Source organism: Branchiostoma lanceolatum, chromosome 7 (assembly GCF_035083965.1).
Source record: "Branchiostoma lanceolatum isolate klBraLanc5 chromosome 7, klBraLanc5.hap2, whole genome shotgun sequence".
In the NCBI taxonomy this organism is placed as follows: domain Eukaryota; kingdom Metazoa; phylum Chordata; class Leptocardii; order Amphioxiformes; family Branchiostomatidae; genus Branchiostoma; species Branchiostoma lanceolatum.
In genome coordinates this window covers 18,826,748-18,847,509 of record NC_089728.1, presented here as the reverse complement: position 1 = coordinate 18,847,509, position 20,762 = coordinate 18,826,748, and the positions used below count along the sequence as shown (strand labels likewise).

Sequence of the window (20,762 nt, the reverse complement as noted above, 5' to 3'; positions counted from 1 at the left end):
GCACAAGAGGCAAAACACTAAAAACGTGGGTCTTGTGGAGTGTTTTGGAGCGGGAAAATGCCGGATATTAGCGGTGCCGAACAGTGTACATCGTCGCGCGCGGGTGACGCTCCGTCAAAACAAATCCGCTGGTGGTCTAGCGCGGCCACCGAAAATAGGCAGAAACACACAGGAGGACTTAGCACCTTCGTTTATGAGGGCAATTGTGAAAATCTTTTGTTACAAATTGTTCGAACATTGAAACATTTGGATAGATGGTTTGAAACTGTTCTAAATAAAGAGATTTTTGTGTAGTTACGTTCGAAATGTTTCCAACGTATGTGAAATAAGTTCAAATATGTTATAAGTTTCAATTCTAATTGTTTGAACACTTTAGAACTATTGTGACTTAGACATTCTTTTAATCAAAATAGTTCAAACATATTACAAATATTATTAAAACCCTCTCGGTGACTTTGAATTGACTCAAATATGTTGTTTTTGGTCATTTCCTTCGTCTCCTGTCAAATCTTCATATGTATACTATGGAAAACTTCATTCTTCCCTGGGGTTGATCTTTTTTAATTCAATTTTGAACTGGGTTGATTATGCGCAAGAGTGTAATTTTCAGCGGATATTTTTCGACTGGTTTACATGGAAATGGCACGGAATATCCCATTCTTGCAAGGGGAGGATTCTTTAATTATTTCTTTCAATTTTGAGCTGGAATGATTATGAAAAAGTCCATTTTTTAGCAGAAGTGTATTTGTTAATCAATTAGTGGACATGGTTGTGGACTGGTCTATATTGTGTTGAGGTGCTACTGGAAGACTCAATTTTGGACTGGGGTGATTCATTTCTTTAGTGCAAGTATTTTAGAATGGTCCATTGTTATTTTGGGAGAGTCCATTTTTTTGCATGGCGAGGAGTATGGCTAAACATGCTGTATTTGCTCGCAAATGTTGCCTTTCTAGTTGTATGGTATGTTTTTGCGCGGTTTTAAAATGCTCAAAGTATGAAGATTTTATGCAAATGTGCTAAACAATGTTAGTAAATGTCACTACCATAGAGATTTCAGCATTTTTTCTAAATTCTAGAGAGGATAGCTCAAGAGGGATTTTTCGTATCTTCTTGCATTACGACAGAGATCTAAACAAAGAAAATATGCAAAATTGGACTACATTTGCATAATCAACAAGGGAATTGCATCATATCAGTGTATAAAATGTATCTTCCTCTCCTGGTCGCATAGATGTTTTAGTAGATCATATTGATGTTTGAGTAGCAGATAGTCGTGACAAAGTGGTATAGATTTACGCTCGGCCTCAACGCAGCGAAGACGCCGCAGTTTTGGATCGTGGGCTTAGAATAAGGTCACCCCAAGATCAATAAAAAAAACTCTCTGTAATTCACAGTTGTCACTTTTGTTTTGTTTTGTGCTGTTCTTGATAACGTTTAATATATTATTATCATTAGTTGTGTTCGCGCGCCAGTGTTCTGATATTTTCAACACTGGTAGTTCAACATTAAACCCCCATTCCTGTAAGGTTACCATAAAGCTACGGATGACATATTTCCGATGTAGGTACCTTTAGGAAAGGTGAACACACCTGACCATACATATGCTAATGCAGACCTCGTTTGCATAATTTATTCAGAAACTTCAGAATTCCCTTACACTACAGTAAATGCTAAGGACGTCATATTTGAGGTGTATGTAATTGGAGGGGAATATCCTGCATTTTCCCGAAAATATTGCCTTTCTAGTTTCTATTACGTGGATACCCTCTGGCACATAAACAAAACAACCAGCGGCAACAACAAATAACAAAGGCAAATAAAACACATCATATATAAAAACAAATTTCATGGAGATTTTGGGTCTTTGGACTCTTCTTTAGAATAGAGGTAGCTATGTATTGGCCTATGTACAAGGAAATTGCGTCAGGACATGACATAAGTAAATTAAAAGTTTCTGGGCTTGTCATAGATGGTAAGGTTATGTTTGCATTGCTCGTGATAACATCCATAAGTGTCTGTCTTTCTTCAATATACGTGGGACATGTTAAAAGAAAATGGAATTCATCTTCAACAGTGTGTTTGCAGGTAGGACATCGTCTCTGAGTGGCTGGTACATTATCATGACGACCTTTTTCTATTTCTAAACAGTGTGCGCTAATTCGCAATTTCGTTATGTTCGCAACAAATGATTTATTTTGGATTGAGGAAAGGTACTTCTCAAACGTAAAGTCAGTTTTGAATTTAGAATAGGTTTGCAGTTTGCTGTAACTTCTAATCTCTTGCCTCCAGCCAGAAACAAACGTGTCTTTTAGGCGTTATTTGAACACGTTACCAAAATGTTTGACGTCAACTGTTGGGTTTAGCCAAACATTTTGGAAGCCGTGTCGGCATAATATATGCTCCTGCTCCTGTTCCACAGCAATATGATTCGCTTTTTTTAACTATTCTGTCATTAGGAAGGTTTTGTATTCTAATCCAATATTTGATAAGTTGTGTCTGGGCTTCTTTATACAGTGGAAATGTGCCGAGCTCACCCCTTACGGCGGCATTAACGGAACTTTGGGGAACTTGAAGTAGCGTTTTACAGTAATTGAAGAGAACATATTCTAGATCGGACACTTCAGACGATGATTTGGGATGATTCAACGATATATTTTGGTTAGCTAGTAGTTTTGATTGGTACAAAATGTTTAATCTATCATTATATTTCTTAAAGCGAACTAGAATAGGACGGGACGACGACACGTCGCATTTCTTCCCAATACGTACAACCTTTAGGAGAGGTACATTTGCGCCCAATATCGGCAAAAATATATTATGTATTGTTTCCCTTATTTTTTCACTGGGACTTTCCTGTATACCGTTGAGAATCAAATCCCTACATTGAATGTTTGTCCCCAGTATTTCAGCGCAGTAAAGTAAGATAGGTTTAACTAAACTATTTAACAGATCAAGGGCAAGAGAAATTGATGGATTGTGGTTTGATGCTAGCAAAGATTTGAGTTTAAAGGAAGCACGTAGAGCTTTTTATCGTAATTGCTTAGTAGCACGTGCGAATGAACCCGCCGGGGTTATATCTACCCCTAAGTATGTATAAAACTGTGTGATGTTGATTATATGTCCCTGTGATTGGAAGGTGGATCGTTGATTTTTACCAGTCCTTCCATTTTTTGAAAAGATCATTACTTCAGTTTTGTATAAAGATTAAACAGAAGCGGGCTTAGATTGCATCCTTGGCGTACACCACAGGTCGATTTAAAGAAATCTGATAGTCCAATCGGCGTTTTGACAAAGAATATTCTAGATTAGAGTAGATAGATTTAATGGTTCTGAAGAAATCACCTCCTATACCAGAAGCTTAGATTTTATAGAATAGCCCATCCCTCCAGACAGAGTCAAAGGCTTTCTTAAAGTCTACGAAGCAGGCATACAATTTACCACCGGGTTCAGATATCTGTTTGTCAATAAATGTTTTAAGTACGAATATGTTGTCACTGGTACGGAAGCTCTTACGGAAGCCAGACTGGAAAGGGGATAACAAGTTGTTATCTTCGAGGAAGTGCTGTAAACGTTTGCTTAATATGAACACTGCACGAAATGGCCTCGTATCCCGGCGTATACGTACAGGGATTCCTCCGGAAATATTCCATTTCCCGGTGCGGATTTAGCGTATCCGTTAGTTATAACGGATACGCCAAATCCGCACCAGGATATGGAATATTTCCGGAGGAATCCCTGTACGTATACGCCGGGATACGAGGCCATTTCGTGCAGTGGAACATGAACTGTTTTCCAACACAGCTGGATATAGCTATTCCTCTATAATTAGACGGGTTTGACGCACCGCCAACCCTAGTCCGGGCAAGCTGCCCGATATGATGATGATGATTGACGCACCGCCACTCTTATAGATAGGCACTAATATGCTTTGACTCCATTGACTTGGAAAATTACCGGAATGAAGAACGATGTTGAAGGGTTTTTTAAGTGGTGTTATGAGTTTTGTATCTCCATATTTCAGCATTTCGTTTATGATAGAGTCTGTACCACACGCTTTGCTTCCTTTTAGATTACGTAAACTGTCAAGGATTTCGTCTTCCGTTATTTCAAATAAGCAACTTTGGCACGGCAGGGAGTGCCCAAGTCCTCAAAATAGAATGAATGGTATCAATACATATAATGTAGGTGCAATGTGGCCGCGCCCAAAGGTAATGTAAGGCAGCAAAGGCACGTATGTTTACCATATTGATTTGATTGTATGGATAACCTCCACTGGGAACCCCAACACTGATGCGAGCGTGCGAATGAAAAAAAAAATGTTGGCCAAAAAAAAGTTACCTTCATTATTAAATCTACGTTGTCAGGAAGGATAAACAAAACTTTACACATAGAGTATGGTATACCGGATAATAGATTCTTCATGTTTGTTATTTCGCATCTTCTTCTTTGACTTTGGAATTGACTTTTGCATTCTACAACATTAATATCCATTTTCCGAAATTTTTTTTTTCCCAATTTACAGCATATATTTTCTCAATTTGCAGCTGCTTTAAATTTGTATGGCCAAAACTTTTTTTGTTGGAAACGGACGAAAATTGATGCGCGCGCGCGCGGACGTCATCCATATACTCAAATCAACATGGCTTTAGCCACAATGTCAATAATGGATTGTGCATAATTATCTGGCTGTTATCAAATAAATTACAGAAGGAGGGCCGGACACAACGGCGTTTTGCAAAGTAATTGTTATGAAGATGCATGTGCATATGACAAAACAAAACATGAATACTAATGACTTTTCTTGCCTTTATGGTCATCTCGTAACTCTTGTACAGTTCGTTTGGCGCCGCCTCCTGGACCCTCCATGTACGAGTGGAATCGTCCTTCTCAACCAGTTTCATCTCCCGCTGCCCCTCCGCCAGGTCCGTCGGGTCGTAGTGGAAGGACACCACCGTGCCCACCTCCCCATAGCCTGAAAATAAAGAAACGCTGTAAGGAACCAAAATCGCTAACAAACACTTCATAACTACTTGTCCCTGGAATACTCAAAATAGATTAGATAGCATATTTTGAGTTTCTTATTACACAACCAGGTAATCTCACCTGCTGACGTTTCGGTGTCTGTCAGACACCTTCTTCAGAGCTTCTGACTGGAGTACTGATTCTCACTGCTATATGTAGCCGATGTAGGTGGCGCTTTTGCGGCGAGAACGTAATCCCAAATATGGCTGAGCTTGTATCCCCCCTCGTCTCGGTTCATCACTGGTGATGACTTCCTGATCCATACTGCCTCCTTAATCCTACTTATAGCGATGAGAAGCAGTACTCCAGTCAGAAGCTCTGAAGAAGGTGTCTGACAGACACCGAAACGTCAGCAGGTGAGATTACCTGGTTGTGTAATAAGAAACTCCAAATAACCTATGTTCTACCAACCTAATGAAATTATTTTCGGGAGATTAGATAGCCTTTAGGCCATACATGAACAGACAAGTATACTTTTAAAAAGTCGGATGGGAATTATTTTGTTGGCAATATCATGCTTGGTGTCAGAGGAACTAGTGGAATAGCAGGGCCAACCAGCAAACGGAACCGAGTATCGAAGTAAGGACTAGATTATACAGAAGTTGGTGGTAACATTGCATCTCATAATTCACCAAGAGGGCATGAGGCAAGCGTAATTTCATTATTTGTACAGCGTGTTTGCGTGTTGTGTGAACTGTGAAATACATGTTCTGCTCGTTCACACCCTCCCTTTGTTTTGTCGTGAACAAGGAAGCAGAAATGTCTTCAGAGGTAGTTCTCAGTCCATGTCCGTGATTGAATGGAGTGTGAAATGTCACATTGGTGGCGCAGCGCAGAGCCGCATTTGCATATCATTAACGGAAGGGTCCATTTTCCGACAGCCGACCAGCCGAACAATTGGTTGTATAAAAATCGTTGTTGCGGAGATATGCAGCTACGTATTAGTTATGGACTAAAACCGTTTGTAGATAAAACTTGGAAGTCGGAGTTTGATTCAACCTGTCGGTAGCACGCCGGCCCACGTGCACAGTTCCGATGCGCTGGCAACATTGGCGGTTCATTTGCATGCGGGGCTCCATTTGCAACATGCAAACACGCTGTATAAATAATAAAATTACGCTTGCCTCATGCTCTCTTGGTAAATTATAAGATGCAATGTTACCACCAACTTCTGTATAATCTAGTCCTTACTTCGATACTCAGTTCCGGTTGCTTGTTTTCCCTGCTATTTTCAGCTGTTCACTTGCAGATCGTTGGTAAACACAAAGGAAGAGCGGTGGATCTCTTTCCACACTGCGCTCCCATTTTCAGGGAAGAATGTAGCCACACAAACGGGGCAAAAACGTTGTATTTACTACTATCAAACAGATTCAAGAAATAAAACACGTTATATTATGTATTTACTTCCTGTTCCCGTCTACTGTGAATGTTACAACGTTCCTTATATTTCGCTATCTCCTGGTATTTCATTTCATAGTGTTACATATGTTTTAGTTCGTTCCATTTCGTTCCATCTCGTTCCATTTCGTTCCATTTCGTTCCATTTCGCACTTTCGGGGGACCCGTTTTATTAATTCGGCACGTTAAAGCATCCCGCACCAAATTAAATACAATGGTAAATCGTTTCTAAAGCAATCAACAACCCCACGTCAGTTAGTGAACGCGAAAGAGCAAGTGACCCCTGAAAACATCAACAAAAACAATGTCACCAAAAGTAATTGACACCTTGAAGCAACAAAAGCTGTGCTGTTATCGCGCTATTGAGTCTCTCCATACTACCGTCAAGAAATCTTCGTAGATAACAATGCAAAGAAATCAATGGAGAAAAAGGTAAACTTGCTTCTCAAAAGTAATTCGCGATTTATCTAACCCTCATCCAAACTTTTTATTTGAAAGCTTGGCAACGCCTTTACAATTTCCGTTGTACAAATATCAACAACTACCTTTCTTGACTCTCAGGTTCTCGTGCCCCTCCATGTGCAGCTGCAGTTCCACGAAGTCCCGAAAGGCGGACCAGTAGACCTCAGCAGACACGGGCATATCCTCGGTGTGAGTCAGGAACACCTCTGCGCCATCCGACATGAACTCTGTAGAACACAAATTTAAATACCACAAGATTACTCAAGGATTAACCATACATACATTGTCGGATTATACTCCGATCAGCATACACGTCATACGCTGAGGCGTGCAGGGTACTGAACATACCTACCCTAGACCAGCGACGAGACCACCTTTGTCTGAACTTTGCAACGGAACTCCTCCGGTCACCAGACTTCAGGCATTGGCTGCCACGGACGCGAGGGGATGTAACTGATCGAACTACGCGCTCTAGCAAACCACTCGACCGAATAAAACCCAGAACTGAACGCTATAAGAGAAGCAGCATACCATATATGACAACCATGATAGTTAACAGTAGAAAGGAAAATGGCGACCACAAAAAGTAAGAAGTATTGATAATGTTGTTGATGATAGATTGCATGATAATGATGTATATTTTCAAAGTGTATATCCGTATGTGGAAGTACGTGACTAAGAACGTTTTCTATTGTTTTAACTTAACGAGTGCTTGGGACCTGGACATGTTTTAATTTGTGGTGGTGTATTTGTGAAACAAGCCGCAATTCAGCCTTTGGCCGCCAGAGATTTGTTTGTCAATAAAAACCATGTGATTGATTGAAGGCTCTAAAAGGAATAATAAACAGACACATAGTAGAGAGATCTGGGGAAAAATCTCTTTTATCTAGCCCCTTTAGTTCCATATGCTCCATACCATTACACTAAAAAATTATGCTGCTGTCAGGGACAAAACATGTTTTCTTATAAATGTTTGCACACTGTATGGATCAACCAAAACTTACCCTTAGACACATTACAATCAGCTACGAGTTCCATCAGGGTAGAAGGTCCTTTCTTGGCGTCGCCTGGTTGAACAGCAGTTGTTGGTTGAACCGCTGCTCGTGGAACAGCCGCTGATTTTGAGACGCGAATCCCCATGATTATCGCCTGGAATAGTATATAAAACGGTACTGCCATAAGTAGTGTCTCAAACGATCTGCACAGTCATCATAACCCCGGTACGTATCAACACCACATTATTGCCTTATAAGACTTACAACGATTGCGGGCTAATAAGTAGTAGCAGTAGTAATAGTAGTAATAGTAGAAGTAGCAGCAGTAGTGGTAGTAGTAGTAGCAGTAGTAGTAGAAGTAGTAGTAGCAGTAGTAGTAGTAGTAGCAGCAGCAGCAGCAGTAGTAGTAGTAGTAGTACTAGTAGAAGTAGTAGTAGCAGTAGTAGTAGTAGTAGTAGTAGTAGCAGCAGCAGTAGTAGTAGTAGTTAGTAGTAGTAGTAGTAGTAGTAGTAGAAGTAGTAGTAGTAGTAACCTTTTTTAGACTTGAAAAAGCCTTGTCGGCCTTAGCCGTTCTTCCATGAGCAAAGAAACCAGCATTCGATATAAACATGCATGAGTACGAATAAAAAAATCATAGCACCTCTTGTCCTAATCATTCACTTTGAGCAGAGCATGTTTAATTTCAAAAGAAGAACAATTCGGAGACCTCAGACCTGCATGAACAATTTCGAACTTTTCGAATTTGCTTTTATTTTCATAATCTATTTTAATCGACGGTATTCCGTAAGAGAAAAATTGAACTTGCAATTGGTGTATGTGTGAAAGTCCGTTCCTTTGCAAAATTCCATGTTCACATTTCATACTGAACTAAAGTTCCACATGTCGCAGGGATAGGAGGAGGGGGTAATTGATAGCGGTGTAAACCAGCCGTGCAACATTCAAGGTCATCAACAATCTAGTGGCTTGTTTACATGTTACATATCCACAACATTAAAAAAAAGCAAAGTAATCTCGATCCAGTTTTAGCTCACTGAAGAGCTAATCTTCCACCGGTCGTGACAGAGAAGAAGACAGACGCTATGTACAGTATTTACAGGTTCATTGTACCGGGGAAATTCCCCTAGCTCTTTTCGAATAGCACAATTAACAGCGGACCACGGCTTATGCTTGGGTCACATTTCCAACCCGGGGCCCGGCCGGGCAGCTTGTGGGAACGAAAACTATGACATAAAAGACAACAAAACACACAAAAACTTTGAAAAATTATTCCTTACAATACGTTATGTATATCCTTGATATGCGTCTTTTATTCTTTGTTTTCTCAAACAGCCCGGCCGGGCCCCGGCTTTGAAATGTGACCGAAGCATTAACGTCCCGTCCTAAGGACTGCGATCTTTTCCGGTAGCGTGCATGTCGGGTGAGCAACACAGCCGAGATCGAACCCCGGGCTTCTAGTTCCAGAGGCAAGATCGCTAACCACTGGACTACGCACGCTACAAAAACATAATACTAGCATAGATATACTGTCCAGAAAATAGTTTTTATTTTAGAAAAAAAATTAGGTTTCTTTTTTTGATGCAAAGCACCAAGGAAAGAATGGACACGGGGTTACAGTGGAATCCTGCAAATGGCCGCAGGTGACACCAGATCGAACACACGTTCGTGTCGAATAAGCTAGTTCGGAGTTGCTACTACGCATGTGCAGTGTCAAAGGTGAAGGCCCCCGGCTCGTATACAGTGCTCGCCTGGGCATTGTCTAGATTTGCATAACAACTGTCTAGATTTGCATAACAACGCCCGACAGGCTTTGTTGACGTCTGGGGGACCTTCACCTTTGACACTGCACATGCGTAGTAACAACTCCGAACTAGCTTATTACGTCATCGTCAGATAGATCGTTAAACACAGTTCGGGTGCAAATATGACAACTTTGACAAGTCTGACAATTTTCATCCCAAATGTAACCATCGTATACTTATTATCGCCAATACACCGAAACACAAACAGACACACCTATCTTGATAATTTGCATAACTATGTCAGCGCCACTGGAGGAACAGCCGGTAATGGTAACCTGACCTTTGTCTGCCCTAAGGTGCTACAGAAGCCAGAAATACGAAAAGAGAGTAGTTAGAGAAGCCGTGACCTTCTTCAAATTGTTACATTCCCCGTTTGATTGAAATTTAGTTTGCACATTTTGAATCTCATTATGTACGTCGAATATTATGGATTTGTTCAGTTATCCTCCTTGATTTTTTTTACAAATCGCTCCTTCAGTTCCAGAGCAATATATGGGGCCCGAAATTACATCTATTCTCCCTTGCGCCGAGAAAGCACAAAAAAATCAAGACCACAGTTTGTCCAAGAAATAAGATATAAAAGTAAGAAGTTCTATGGCAGTGCAAAGTTCACTATCCAGAGATCAACATTGCCTATCACGTTCCAATCTTTCACCCACATACCAAATACCATTACAATCCATCAAGAGGTTCTCAAGTTATAACTTCGGAAACACAAGCATACAAATAAGCGAACTCAAACCAATTCCTTCACTACTAATTATATTAAATAAACCCATCGAACTATCCGATATCTTTTCAAATGTATTTTAGTGCTGCAAAACATTTAGACACAAACTTCACCCAGTAAACGTCCATTTAGAAAATTTTATCGGCACTCTCAGGGCAGTCTTGCTCATGCCCGTAGCCAGGATTTTGAATGGGGGGGGGGGTTCTTTTTAATGTTTAAGGGACCAGCGAGCGCCGTAGGCGTGAGACGAGCGCCGCAGGCGCGAGCTTCCTAGGGATGTCCGGGTGTATGCACCCCCCCCCCCCCCCGGGATATTTTAAAATTTGAACCTTCTGATATGGTATTTCCTGTGTTTTTGAGAGGATTTTAAAGGAAGAAATCAGAGACAAAGCAGTTTTTCTAGGATTTCAGCTCCGTTGGTAATACAAATAGATCCACCTTGAAAAAAACACTTGGACGTTAAAAAGTGGACCCTTGAGCGTTTCAAATTCTAAGAATTGAACCTTCTGAAAGGGCATTTCCTGTGTTTTTGAGAGAATTTCAGAGGAAAAATCAGAGACAAAGTTTTATCTACTAGTAGGATCCTAGCCTCTGTGGCCTTACTGGTGATACAAATAAGTCCACCTTGAAAAAAATCTTGAACATTAAAAAGTGGACCTTCAAGCCTGTGAAAATGGACCTTCAAGCCAATGGGGGGGGGGGGGGGTTGTTGCTGCAAACAGTTCTAGAGAAACACGTAGACCGGCAGGTAGCACGGAATCAGAACCAACAGAAACAAATCAGCACACTTTAACACTGGTATATAACTGGTCTACTTGAAGAATAAGGAAGGCACCCGAAGTTTGCGGAGAGCAGAACAACTTTTTTTCCATACTCTTGGGCAAACTATACCTTTTTTCAATATATATTTTCCCTTCTTACTTCATGATTATTTTTTTATCATCAGAAAACGTAGGTACTGATAAAGGTTTGTCTGTCTGTTTGTGCCTCCGTGATTCAGTATTTCCATATGTTGAGCACATCCCACGGGTCTGCCTTTTTACCGGAATGCCCTTTTTACACCGGAATGCCCCGGAATGCCCTTTGTACATCGGAATGCCCCGGAATGCCCATAAAGGAGGGTGAATTTTACCGGAATACACCATGCTTCGATGGGTAAACATCACAGGTTGCGGTATTTTGGCATGAAATGATATATTTATTGCCCAGGGAACGAAAAATCACTAGAAAATAGTGATGGCCATCGGCGTCGGCGCCCCGCCAGTCGCCATGTTTGTATTTATCGCGGATTACAATGTTTGTTTAGCAGCTTGAGTAAGAAATACACAAAAAGGAGGTGAAATGTCCCCAAAACAGTATGCTTTGGTAAGTCAACATCGTAGGTTGCTATACTTTGGCATAAGATAACGTATACATGACCCTGGGGTCAAGAAATCACTAGAAACTTTAGTCAAGGCGATCGGCGCTAGTTCCCCGGCCAGTTTGCTTGCTAATTTCAGGTGATTACTCGTTCCCTGGTCCATAGATAGATCATTTCATGCCAGAATACCGCAACCTGTGATGTTTACTTATCAAAGCATAGTGTATTCCGGTAGAATTCACCCTGCATTATTGGCATTCCGGGGCATTCCGGTGTAAAAAGGGCATTCCGGGACATTCCGGTAAAAAGGCAGACCGCATCCCACTACGTATACAGAGTGACAGGAAGTTGCACGGAACATTGAGAGGATATTTTGGTATGAAGTAACATAAGATGTCAAAGGTTATAAGTTCCATAATAAACCAAAAAAATTGCTTAAACATTTAAAAACTAATGATGAGTTCAACTTAAACTAAATGATTATATGTCACAATGCGGCGTTTCAGCACTTGTCATGCAAATTAGCCCCTCATCTGCACAATTTGCATTTGTTATGCCTATTTTCTAAATAATCGTATTATAAAAAAAAACAGGAATAAAAGATAAATGAAGGTTACAAATGGATTTTCAAGATAGGTCATGTCGGTAGCTTTATTAGCGATGATTAGCGTCAGATGCAAACTGTGTAAATCATTATTCATTTTTCCTTAATCAAAAAGGTAATGTCATAATTCCTGTACTAGCTGTTTAATTCATAATAGGATTCGATAGATGTGAAAAAAGATATGTAAAATGGGTAGAAAATTACTAGATGTCAATTATGTAAATACGAACCTCTTTTATATAATTCATCGTCTTCTATAAGAGAGTAGTTTGTAATCATATAATGTATCGGAAAGAGTAATCATTCTTCATGGCAAAGAATGGGACACCATACACACATAAGTTGGCTATTACCAAACGGAGATGATATAATTGTTGGCGTCATTTGCAATCGTGAGAAATAATTAGAGGAAAACATATACAAAGAAAATTATTCAACTCTTCATATGTTTTGTTTTTCTTTGAATTCGAAAGTTTGTCATTCCTTTTTTATGTTTGAAACTGACTCCGCCAGAATTGGAACAATAGGATACACAGCCATTCTCTATCTGTCTTTCTCATCCATAAGTCTAGAACTTTTCACAAGTCATTATGCAAAAAGGTCACCTATGCAAATTGCCAGCTTGTGTCGAATAGCGTTATGTCTCTCTAGCCACATACATGCACATGTGTAGACAAACAACAACAAAAAACTTCTGACCAACCAACAGAAAAACAGACCAAGTCCAAACAGATACTAATTAAAAGAAGAGTCCGAAGGACACAAACCTCCGGTAGTAACCTCTCTACCACGTTTATCAAGTTAACATGTTTTCAATATATTTGCAATCTATTTACACTTCCTTAGCAACAGACCTAGCAACGGTTTCCCCCGCTCAAGGCCTGTAGGTGTGGCCTTATCTAAGTAGTCATATCTCCAGTTAGAACGGATGGATTTTCATGATTTAAAGCTTTAAATGCAGGAAATGATACAACGAAAAAGATTAAAGCATAATAAAACAATGTCGTATATAAGCTCTGAATAATGACGGTTATCATATTGAAATATATTCCTCAGACATCCTACTTTTCAAAAATCAGAGGGAAAATTTGCCACGTCAGGTGGTACCGATATGTAAAATTACGGGGTCTGGCCCATGGATTAATTAAGGGTTAATGACCCGCCCCGAGGTGTGTATGGTGTCATAACGCCTGGTCATGTGGTATAACCACCGCCATCTACCTATGAAACTTAGGGTCTAAGGCAGTGTAATATTCATTATGACGCTATGGCTGCGAACACGCATGCGCGCAGCAGTTATGGGCTTAGGCAGCAGAGAGACGGTTAAAAATTCAAGGATTCTAACAAAAGTGCCATGTAGTTATCACACATGGTTAAATTTACATATAATTCGACGCTGTATATTTCGCTTCCTTGCACGAACGCTAATAATAAATGATTTTTGCTCTCACAGTGTATGATTTGAAAGGCTCATTTGGTCACTTTTAGTGAAAATTTGCCGAGCGTATGTCTTTGAATTGCGGCGAACTAGAAGGAAAAAGACTGATAGGTGAACAACACTAAATCACCCAAGCACAATTCTTCAACGTAGCACCTTACACCTTAGCACCTTAGATCATCCCGTGCCGTAGACTTCATTATGAATACATGCACGCGGCTTTAAACAGTCGGAGAAAACGAATTAGTCGTTATTGGATATCGCTACGTTACAAGTAACCCGGTTCTTAAAAACAAGCTTTTTGAGACCCATGTTTGTCAACAATCTAATCGATGAACTCTTACTTTTTCCTTCACCTCGGTAAAACTAATGATACAATTTAATGAAGGGTAAGCACGGAGTCACGCCGGAGATGGTGGCACAGCGTGCAGGTTTAGAAGGGAGACAGCGTAGAGTCCATTCCAAGTCACCGCAAGGGTTTTATATGATATTTGTAATTAGTTTCAATAAATTTGAATAAAAGAATATCTAAGTCACAATGATTCTAAATTTTTCAAAAAAAGTAAATATAAGAATTGGAATTTATTTGAATCCAATTAGTTGCTTTAGAAACATTTTGAAAGAGACTGCACAAAAATATCTTTATTTAGAATAATTTGCAAATATCTATGTGAATCTTCTAAAAGAGAATCTTCTATAGAGAATCTTCTATAGAGAAATATAGACAAAGCTTGGATTTGGGTGATTGCCCCAACAAAAGTAGGTGCTAATCCAGCCCTTTTGTCTGTCTCTGTGTATTTTTAGATGTCACTGCTGGAAACTGTTGGGTCCTTTGTGCAAGCCATCCATGCATGGTGCCCGAGCATAATTCGCAAAGATGTGTGAATTGCTTTCTTCACAGCCCACTGACCCATTTATACAATGTTACAAATAATTGTAAAAAATGGTAGAAAATGGTAAAATGCTGTAACCATTATCTAGAAACTATTAGAAATATCATATTCCACATCATTGATATTTCCAAAGTTTTACACAACCAGGCAAATAATTATAAAATTGAAATGACATTCACATTATTTTCAAAGTATGAAATCTCCTAGACAAATAATTACAAAGAATTAAAAACAGTTGTAATTATGACAGTAACAACCCTTGCGGTGACTCGGAATGGACTCTACATTGCTCAAAATCGCTGCACTTCAGCAAGCAATCAAGGAGGGCCCCCGCCTTCCAAATATTGTTAATGTAAGTTAATGACTAGTCCTAAAAAAGACAACGCTTGTTCTGCTGCTGAGTATATAATGCTCGGAGTTTTGCGATGAAGTTTACTACCACAGCTTCCAAATCGAAACAAGTTAACCTGAAATGAATTTGATTGGTTGCCTATTAGATGAAAAAAAAAGTAGTGACTTACTTTGATTTCTACGGCGAAAACTTCAAGAGGACAGCTGCTGATGGAAAAAGTTATGGGACACCTAGCGGATTGCTGTTCCTTTTTATATGCGCGGGTCCCCTACCAACGGATTGAACCAACCCAATACAAAACAAAGCGTCTAATGCCCACTGTGATGCAATATTATTGCTTTTACGTTATAATTATTAATCTTAATCTGCATGATGTAAGTAAACAATTATCATTACATCATTTTACAAAGGTAATATCAATTAACATTATGAAGAAGATGAACAATACCAAGTAGTGAAGAAAACGTATTTTTGTAGACCCTGCTCAAGTGGAACCGTCCTCTTTCTCGTTAGACTTAAACAGTTCGCGTTACCAGGCATCTGGATAAAAGGATAAAAGAAAATTAACAATAGACAGTATAAGGCAGAAAGCGATTGCTTATATGAAGCCTTCTACTCAACACATACAACAAAGAGACATAATGACATGCATAAATACAAAATGGATAAAAGAAAATTAACAATAGACAGTACAAGTTGGTATCGCTAAATGAATCTTCCAGTACAATGGAGTTGAATCTGTTCAAATCTGGTGGAGTTTGTATCACGGAGCGCCTTGTTTTGTTGTGATTTGTTTTGTTTATTTTGCTTAGTTACCGCTGCCGGGTTCCCAGCTGCCGGTCGATGTATCAGTCGACGATTTCAACAACAACAACAGCAGTTTAAATATTGCTCCCTGCGATTCGAAGTAAGTATACGTACTTACATACATTTTTTCAATTCCACTTGCTAACCAAAATTGTAAGAATGTGACAATCTGGCAATTATTTGAGAAAAAGCAAAACTTTTTAGCGTGTATGTCATTGGGACTATATACGCCAGTATTATGTTTAACTTCAGGTCTTCAGGTGTATTTAGACGCACAAAGTATTTTGCTCTAGATTACTATTTTCAGTTGCCATTTGTGCTTTGACTTTATTGGGCATAATGTCAATTTTCTGCAAAACATTTTATATGTGATTTTCCCCACAATTTGCTATACATTTGAAAATGTTTGACGTCAATTCACAAAACAATTGAAACCACATTGAATTCGTCATTAAAGATGTGACTTTTGAATCTTTATCTTGTGTAGGTTTAAACATTGAGACGCATCAAGAATCATGACGCAGGCGCTTCCGGAATTCCTGAAGACTGTGTCTATCCCGCCAGGTATTACCGGTGTTAATGCAATTAATTAACTACTAAGGGGTTTTCACACCTTTTAACTCATGGACATTTGAGGACCCCACTGGTAATTGTGTAGATGATGAACATGAAAAATGGTATCGTATTATACGTTCAGAGCACCCAAGGTGAGCGCTGTCGCTCAGAAACTTTGATCACCTCTCCCCCCCCCCCTCTCTCTCTCTCTCCCTTTCTCTCTCTCTCTCTCTCTCTCTCTCACTCTTTCTCTCTCTCTCTCTTTCCCTGTCTAACTCCTCTTTATATCTTTCTTAGGCACAGGTTGGTTAACCGCATGTCTTTACATTTAGATGACCTTGAGTTTGGGAAGGAAATCACGGTGACCCATACAGAAGTAGTTCCGGTGTCAACAGAAGCCTACTGGTCCGGGTTCGATGACTACTTCCGTCTGCAGTCATACTTGGGGATGCACGACAACATGACAACTATCAAGGGTAACTATTTTTTCCCCATCTAACCGCTAAGGAAAAAAGGCGAAAAAGAGTCGCATGTGCCCCCTATTAGACTTCTCATAACACAACATGACAGAACATAACAAAATACATTTTAACATTCGTGGTCCCTCAATTGACTAGCTATATCGTGTTGATTTCCCAATATCTGTGTTACCCATTTGACCCTGATGTTCCTTTTTTTCCCAATTAGATGTACGGTTACCAGTACAGGCCAAGACGTTTTCTCTAAAAAATATTTTAAACTACGGTAGTAAAACTAATGTAATAGGGTAGTATTGATTGGATGTGTGGCCATTTGATATCAACATCTTTAAGATTAACGCTAAGCCTCCTAATAATGTAGCCATATCTGTATTGGAGTACTGGGGGCTGTACCCAATGTTATGATACATGCTAAAGCGTACATGATGCTACTAGTAGTTTTGTTGGGTCTGACTTCTTCTTTTCATTATTCTTTTGATTATTATTCCTTCGTGTGTGCACCCCTATGTTAACCATTTTATAGGGGAAGGAGGGGTTGGTACCGTGATCGAGTTTGACTTCCTCGGGGGGAAAACCCAAGAGGAGCTTTTGGAAAAGAATGACATGACCAAGAGTTGGACCATCGTCATGCTGGGAAGCAATCCCCTATTCACGAAATACAGAGCCACTGTCAAGGTGAAGTTATTTTGATAAATCGATATGATAAAACAGTGTTGTAACTGCTGTTTCTACGTGACGTATTGGTGACATTCCATATTTGAGTGTATTTTGTTCACATTATCAATTCGCCAATTGTGAATGTGCCTTCTATCATCAAAGTTTACGTCCTTCGCATTTACGTCCAAAGCCCTTGGGCCACACACTTTTGTTCAATCACTACAGCAAGAAGCTAGTCCACTGGTAGTTTCATATGTGTTTTATTGGCCATAATCTTTTCCTTATGCTGAGTAAGCAGATAAAGCAATATGGGCCGTTTTAAAGGTCTTGTTTTGATTAAATACCTGCTTTAATGTATACAAAAAAAGACGAAGATGGGTGTTAAACCACAAGACATGGAAATCGTTGGGTCTGGGATTGTTATAGTCATTTTGTTATATATGAGTGGGTACCTATAAAACATTGGGTCAAGTATGTGCGTTATTAATGGATACTTCTTTTTCTTTCTCGAAGGTGGACGATGACACAAGCGAGACTGCAAAAGTGACGATGAGCATTACGGGAATTGTCGCCATTGAGGACTACAACAAAAGACGGACACAGATTGCTTTTACCAAGTACATGCTGCGTAACCGCATCAACGAGGTGTGAAATTATGTATTCTTTGATACCCACGTTCCTATAAAAGCAAGGCACGGCACGGCGACTATTGACTAGTGTTGTGATAAAATTTTCTTGGTATCCTTTCCCTTTCCCGCCATAATTACGATTCATTTCGCTTTACCTGTCACTTACCTTTGCAAAGCGCTGCGTTCATCGTAGTCTTCTAGATTACGCTCAACGTGCATCGTTACTGTCCGTGAATTAACTCACCTTTTTCACATTTCTAAAATCTAAAAGAAGTCATTCCCACGGAATTTACGATTCAGATCCTCTGCCTCATCGCTGACAAGAAGGGCGAGGTACTGCACTTTGAGGTGGATGTGGACTGCTCTCTGCAGAAGTTGTGGGATGCCGTGAATGACTGGGCCGGGTACGCCTGGGTCATGCACGCCACCGGGGTAGAAGTCGTCCCCGACCAGCCCAACTACGACCTGCGGAGGAAGGTGTTCTTCGGCCCGAGGTTCCTGGAGGAACGCCTGGTCATGGGGACCGAGAATCCCAACACTCTGGAGTACGAGTTCGGCAGGAATGACAACATGGGCGTGCTGCACTATCGTGGCAAGGTGGGCACTGTTGTAGATAGCGTGGGGTCGTGTGGCGCAACGGCAGAGCGTTCGGCTCAGAACCAAGAGGTCCCGAGTTCGAATCCTGTCGTGTCACCGATCTTGTGCCCTTGGGAAGGGCACTTTACACGAATTTCCTCACTCCACCCAGGTGTAAATGGTACCTGACTTCGGTTGGGGAAGGTCGTATTGAGGTCACCTGGTGGCGCCGAATGGCAGCCGCCCAGACCCTTGCGACAAATCCACAAAATGCAAGTGTGGATAGATTAGGTATATGTTGTGTATTAAATGAAACATGTAAACCCTGCATCAATTCAGCGCTAGAAAGGCTGCCATTGCGGGTAATTTCTGATCAATAAAAACCATTATTATTACAATGTTCTCTCTTTACAATTAAACTAAAGGTTTTCATTAGATTATGGCTTGGGGGATTGCAAACATTACTATGAATTCTAACTTTTTAACTAGCGTTCATGATTTACAAGACAATATGACTGACAAGTGTCCAATATTTGATACCACAGGTGGAAGTAGAAAAGATCACTGCAAAGAAGACGAAGGCCAAGTACACCTCGACCTTCCTCCCACAGCCGGGAGTGGACGCCAAAGCCAACATCAAGGCTTTAATGGAAACCCGTCTGAAGTGGGTCAAGTCAACGTTTGCAGAGAAGTCTTCAACCTGCGAGATACTGTGATGCGTTAAGTGCTCAATCTATATCTGTAGACAATTGGCATCTATAATCATATGCATATTATCCACGATCACCCAAGATGTATTGGTTTGAGACAGTCTTGCTCTTTAATGATTTGAACTTCATTTGTGATTGCGGTAATGCAAGTTAGCTGATGCACAATTAGGTATGAATTGCATTAATAGTATTGTGACGATGTCGTTTTATCAGCTACTTCACGATGACATATCAGTTTCTTCCCCGAATAATCATATAAATATAGCTCCGAGATTCCAAAGTGTTGGCATCCTTAGCAGTCTCTACGGTTTTCCTTTGGGGGGGGGGGGGGGTATTATGTTCCGATAATATATTATTTCTATTGCAATCGATTTATTTTGCTGCGCTTATACATGTTATGCCATAATGGAATGAAGCATATTGACCACCCCACCCCCCAAATGAACCCAAGACAGTCTACTAAGAAGCCTACCGTTGCATACAAAAAGTTGACCTCCGAAACGGCCAATTAGAAATTGTATGCCACTCTTTCCTATGATAAAAGACCGTCTGATATTACACTCTTTACAAGCTACCTACAGAGGTCAACACTTGAACGGGGTCATCGGTACTTTAACAGAAATAGGAGACCCTGGATACAACAAAGTTACAACATCGTTATGATTTGTGCGTGCGTTTTGTGTAAGTTGTGAGAGAACTAAAGTAATGGCTATTTACTTGACACAGTCGATTGTATAGTGTGTGATTTCTGGCATTTTGTTGGTGTTTGTGTGTGTGTGTGTGTTTGTATATGAATGTGTGTGTGTGTTTCTGTGCAATACTGCACCAGTGCAAAACCTCCCTCCTAAATTAGAAAAAAAACCCGTCAAATTGACAACCGTCAAAAGACAAGCACACGTTGTTTCTCATGACTGTCATTACTCCACACATATTAGGCTTACAATAATTTTTAAGCTTCCATCCATTGGTGTAAGGATGTCTTTAGTATATTCTGTTGGCAAATTGTTTTAATCGATAGGCAATTTGCTGTTAATGCTTTGCATTTGTTCTTCATCATTTCACAAAGAAATGTAAACAACGTACATTTAGCATGCAAATCAATATGATTTCGAAAGACATAAAGCTATTAAAAAAAGGACCAAAAACGACGTAACTCAACAAATGTCATTGTTTTCCTGTAGTTAACAGGTAAAAACGGCCACATATAGCCCCTGCCCCTACAATGTCTGCCATCTTTCTCCTTCTTAAACACGCTAAGATCTCTCTGGAGAAAAGCACGTTTAACACATTAATTAA

General features: G+C 40.1%; 2 protein-coding genes and 1 long non-coding RNA gene across 8 annotated transcripts in view; 2 read left to right on the top strand and 1 right to left on the bottom strand.

Moving 5' to 3' along the window:
* Window positions 1–20,762, bottom strand: part of LOC136438038 (uncharacterized) — a 35,001-nt gene that overhangs the window by 11,413 nt on the left and 2,826 nt on the right. For 3 of the 6 annotated variants that reach the window (XM_066432666.1, XM_066432667.1, XM_066432665.1), the window contains exons 2-5: window positions 15,502–15,593; window positions 7,887–8,031; window positions 6,966–7,109; window positions 4,806–4,972 (exon numbers count right to left, since the gene is read on the bottom strand). In XM_066432666.1, coding sequence (XP_066288763.1) covers window positions 4,806–4,972; window positions 6,966–7,109; window positions 7,887–8,022 — 447 coding nt within the window. In that variant the 5' untranslated portion in view covers window positions 8,023–8,031; window positions 15,502–15,593. Of the gene's footprint in view, window positions 1–4,805; window positions 4,973–6,965; window positions 7,110–7,886; window positions 8,032–15,222; window positions 15,426–15,501; window positions 15,594–18,473; window positions 18,584–20,762 lie in introns of those variants that run through there. The other 3 variants (XM_066432669.1, XM_066432663.1, XM_066432668.1) reach the window with 2 other exon arrangements.
* LOC136438042 (uncharacterized) lies at window positions 4,879–7,744 on the top strand. The gene is made up of 2 exons (XR_010756372.1): window positions 4,879–4,991; window positions 6,982–7,744. It is a non-coding gene; the product is annotated as an uncharacterized lncRNA (long non-coding RNA).
* On the top strand, window positions 15,621–20,187 carry LOC136438040 (uncharacterized). The gene is made up of 7 exons (XM_066432672.1): window positions 15,621–15,960; window positions 16,348–16,424; window positions 16,748–16,891; window positions 17,418–17,569; window positions 18,065–18,196; window positions 18,481–18,777; window positions 19,302–20,187. Exons 2-7 carry the CDS (start codon window positions 16,376–16,378, stop codon window positions 19,470–19,472), a joined length of 945 nt encoding a protein of 314 aa, XP_066288769.1. The 5' UTR covers window positions 15,621–15,960; window positions 16,348–16,375; the 3' UTR covers window positions 19,473–20,187.

What these genes read in the sequence shown, in the direction of transcription:
- LOC136438040 (XM_066432672.1), top strand. Translation starts at nt 16,376, where the DNA reads ATGACGCAGGCGCTTCCGGAATTCCTGAAGACTGTGTCTATCCCGCCA. An exon ending in GACTGTGTCTATCCCGCCAG is followed by an intron (nt 16,425 to 16,747) that starts GTATTACCGGTG and finishes CTTTACATTTAG; the next exon opens with ATGACCTTGAGTTTGGGAAG. An exon ending in TGCTGCACTATCGTGGCAAG is followed by an intron (nt 18,778 to 19,301) that starts GTGGGCACTGTT and finishes TTGATACCACAG; the next exon opens with GTGGAAGTAGAAAAGATCAC.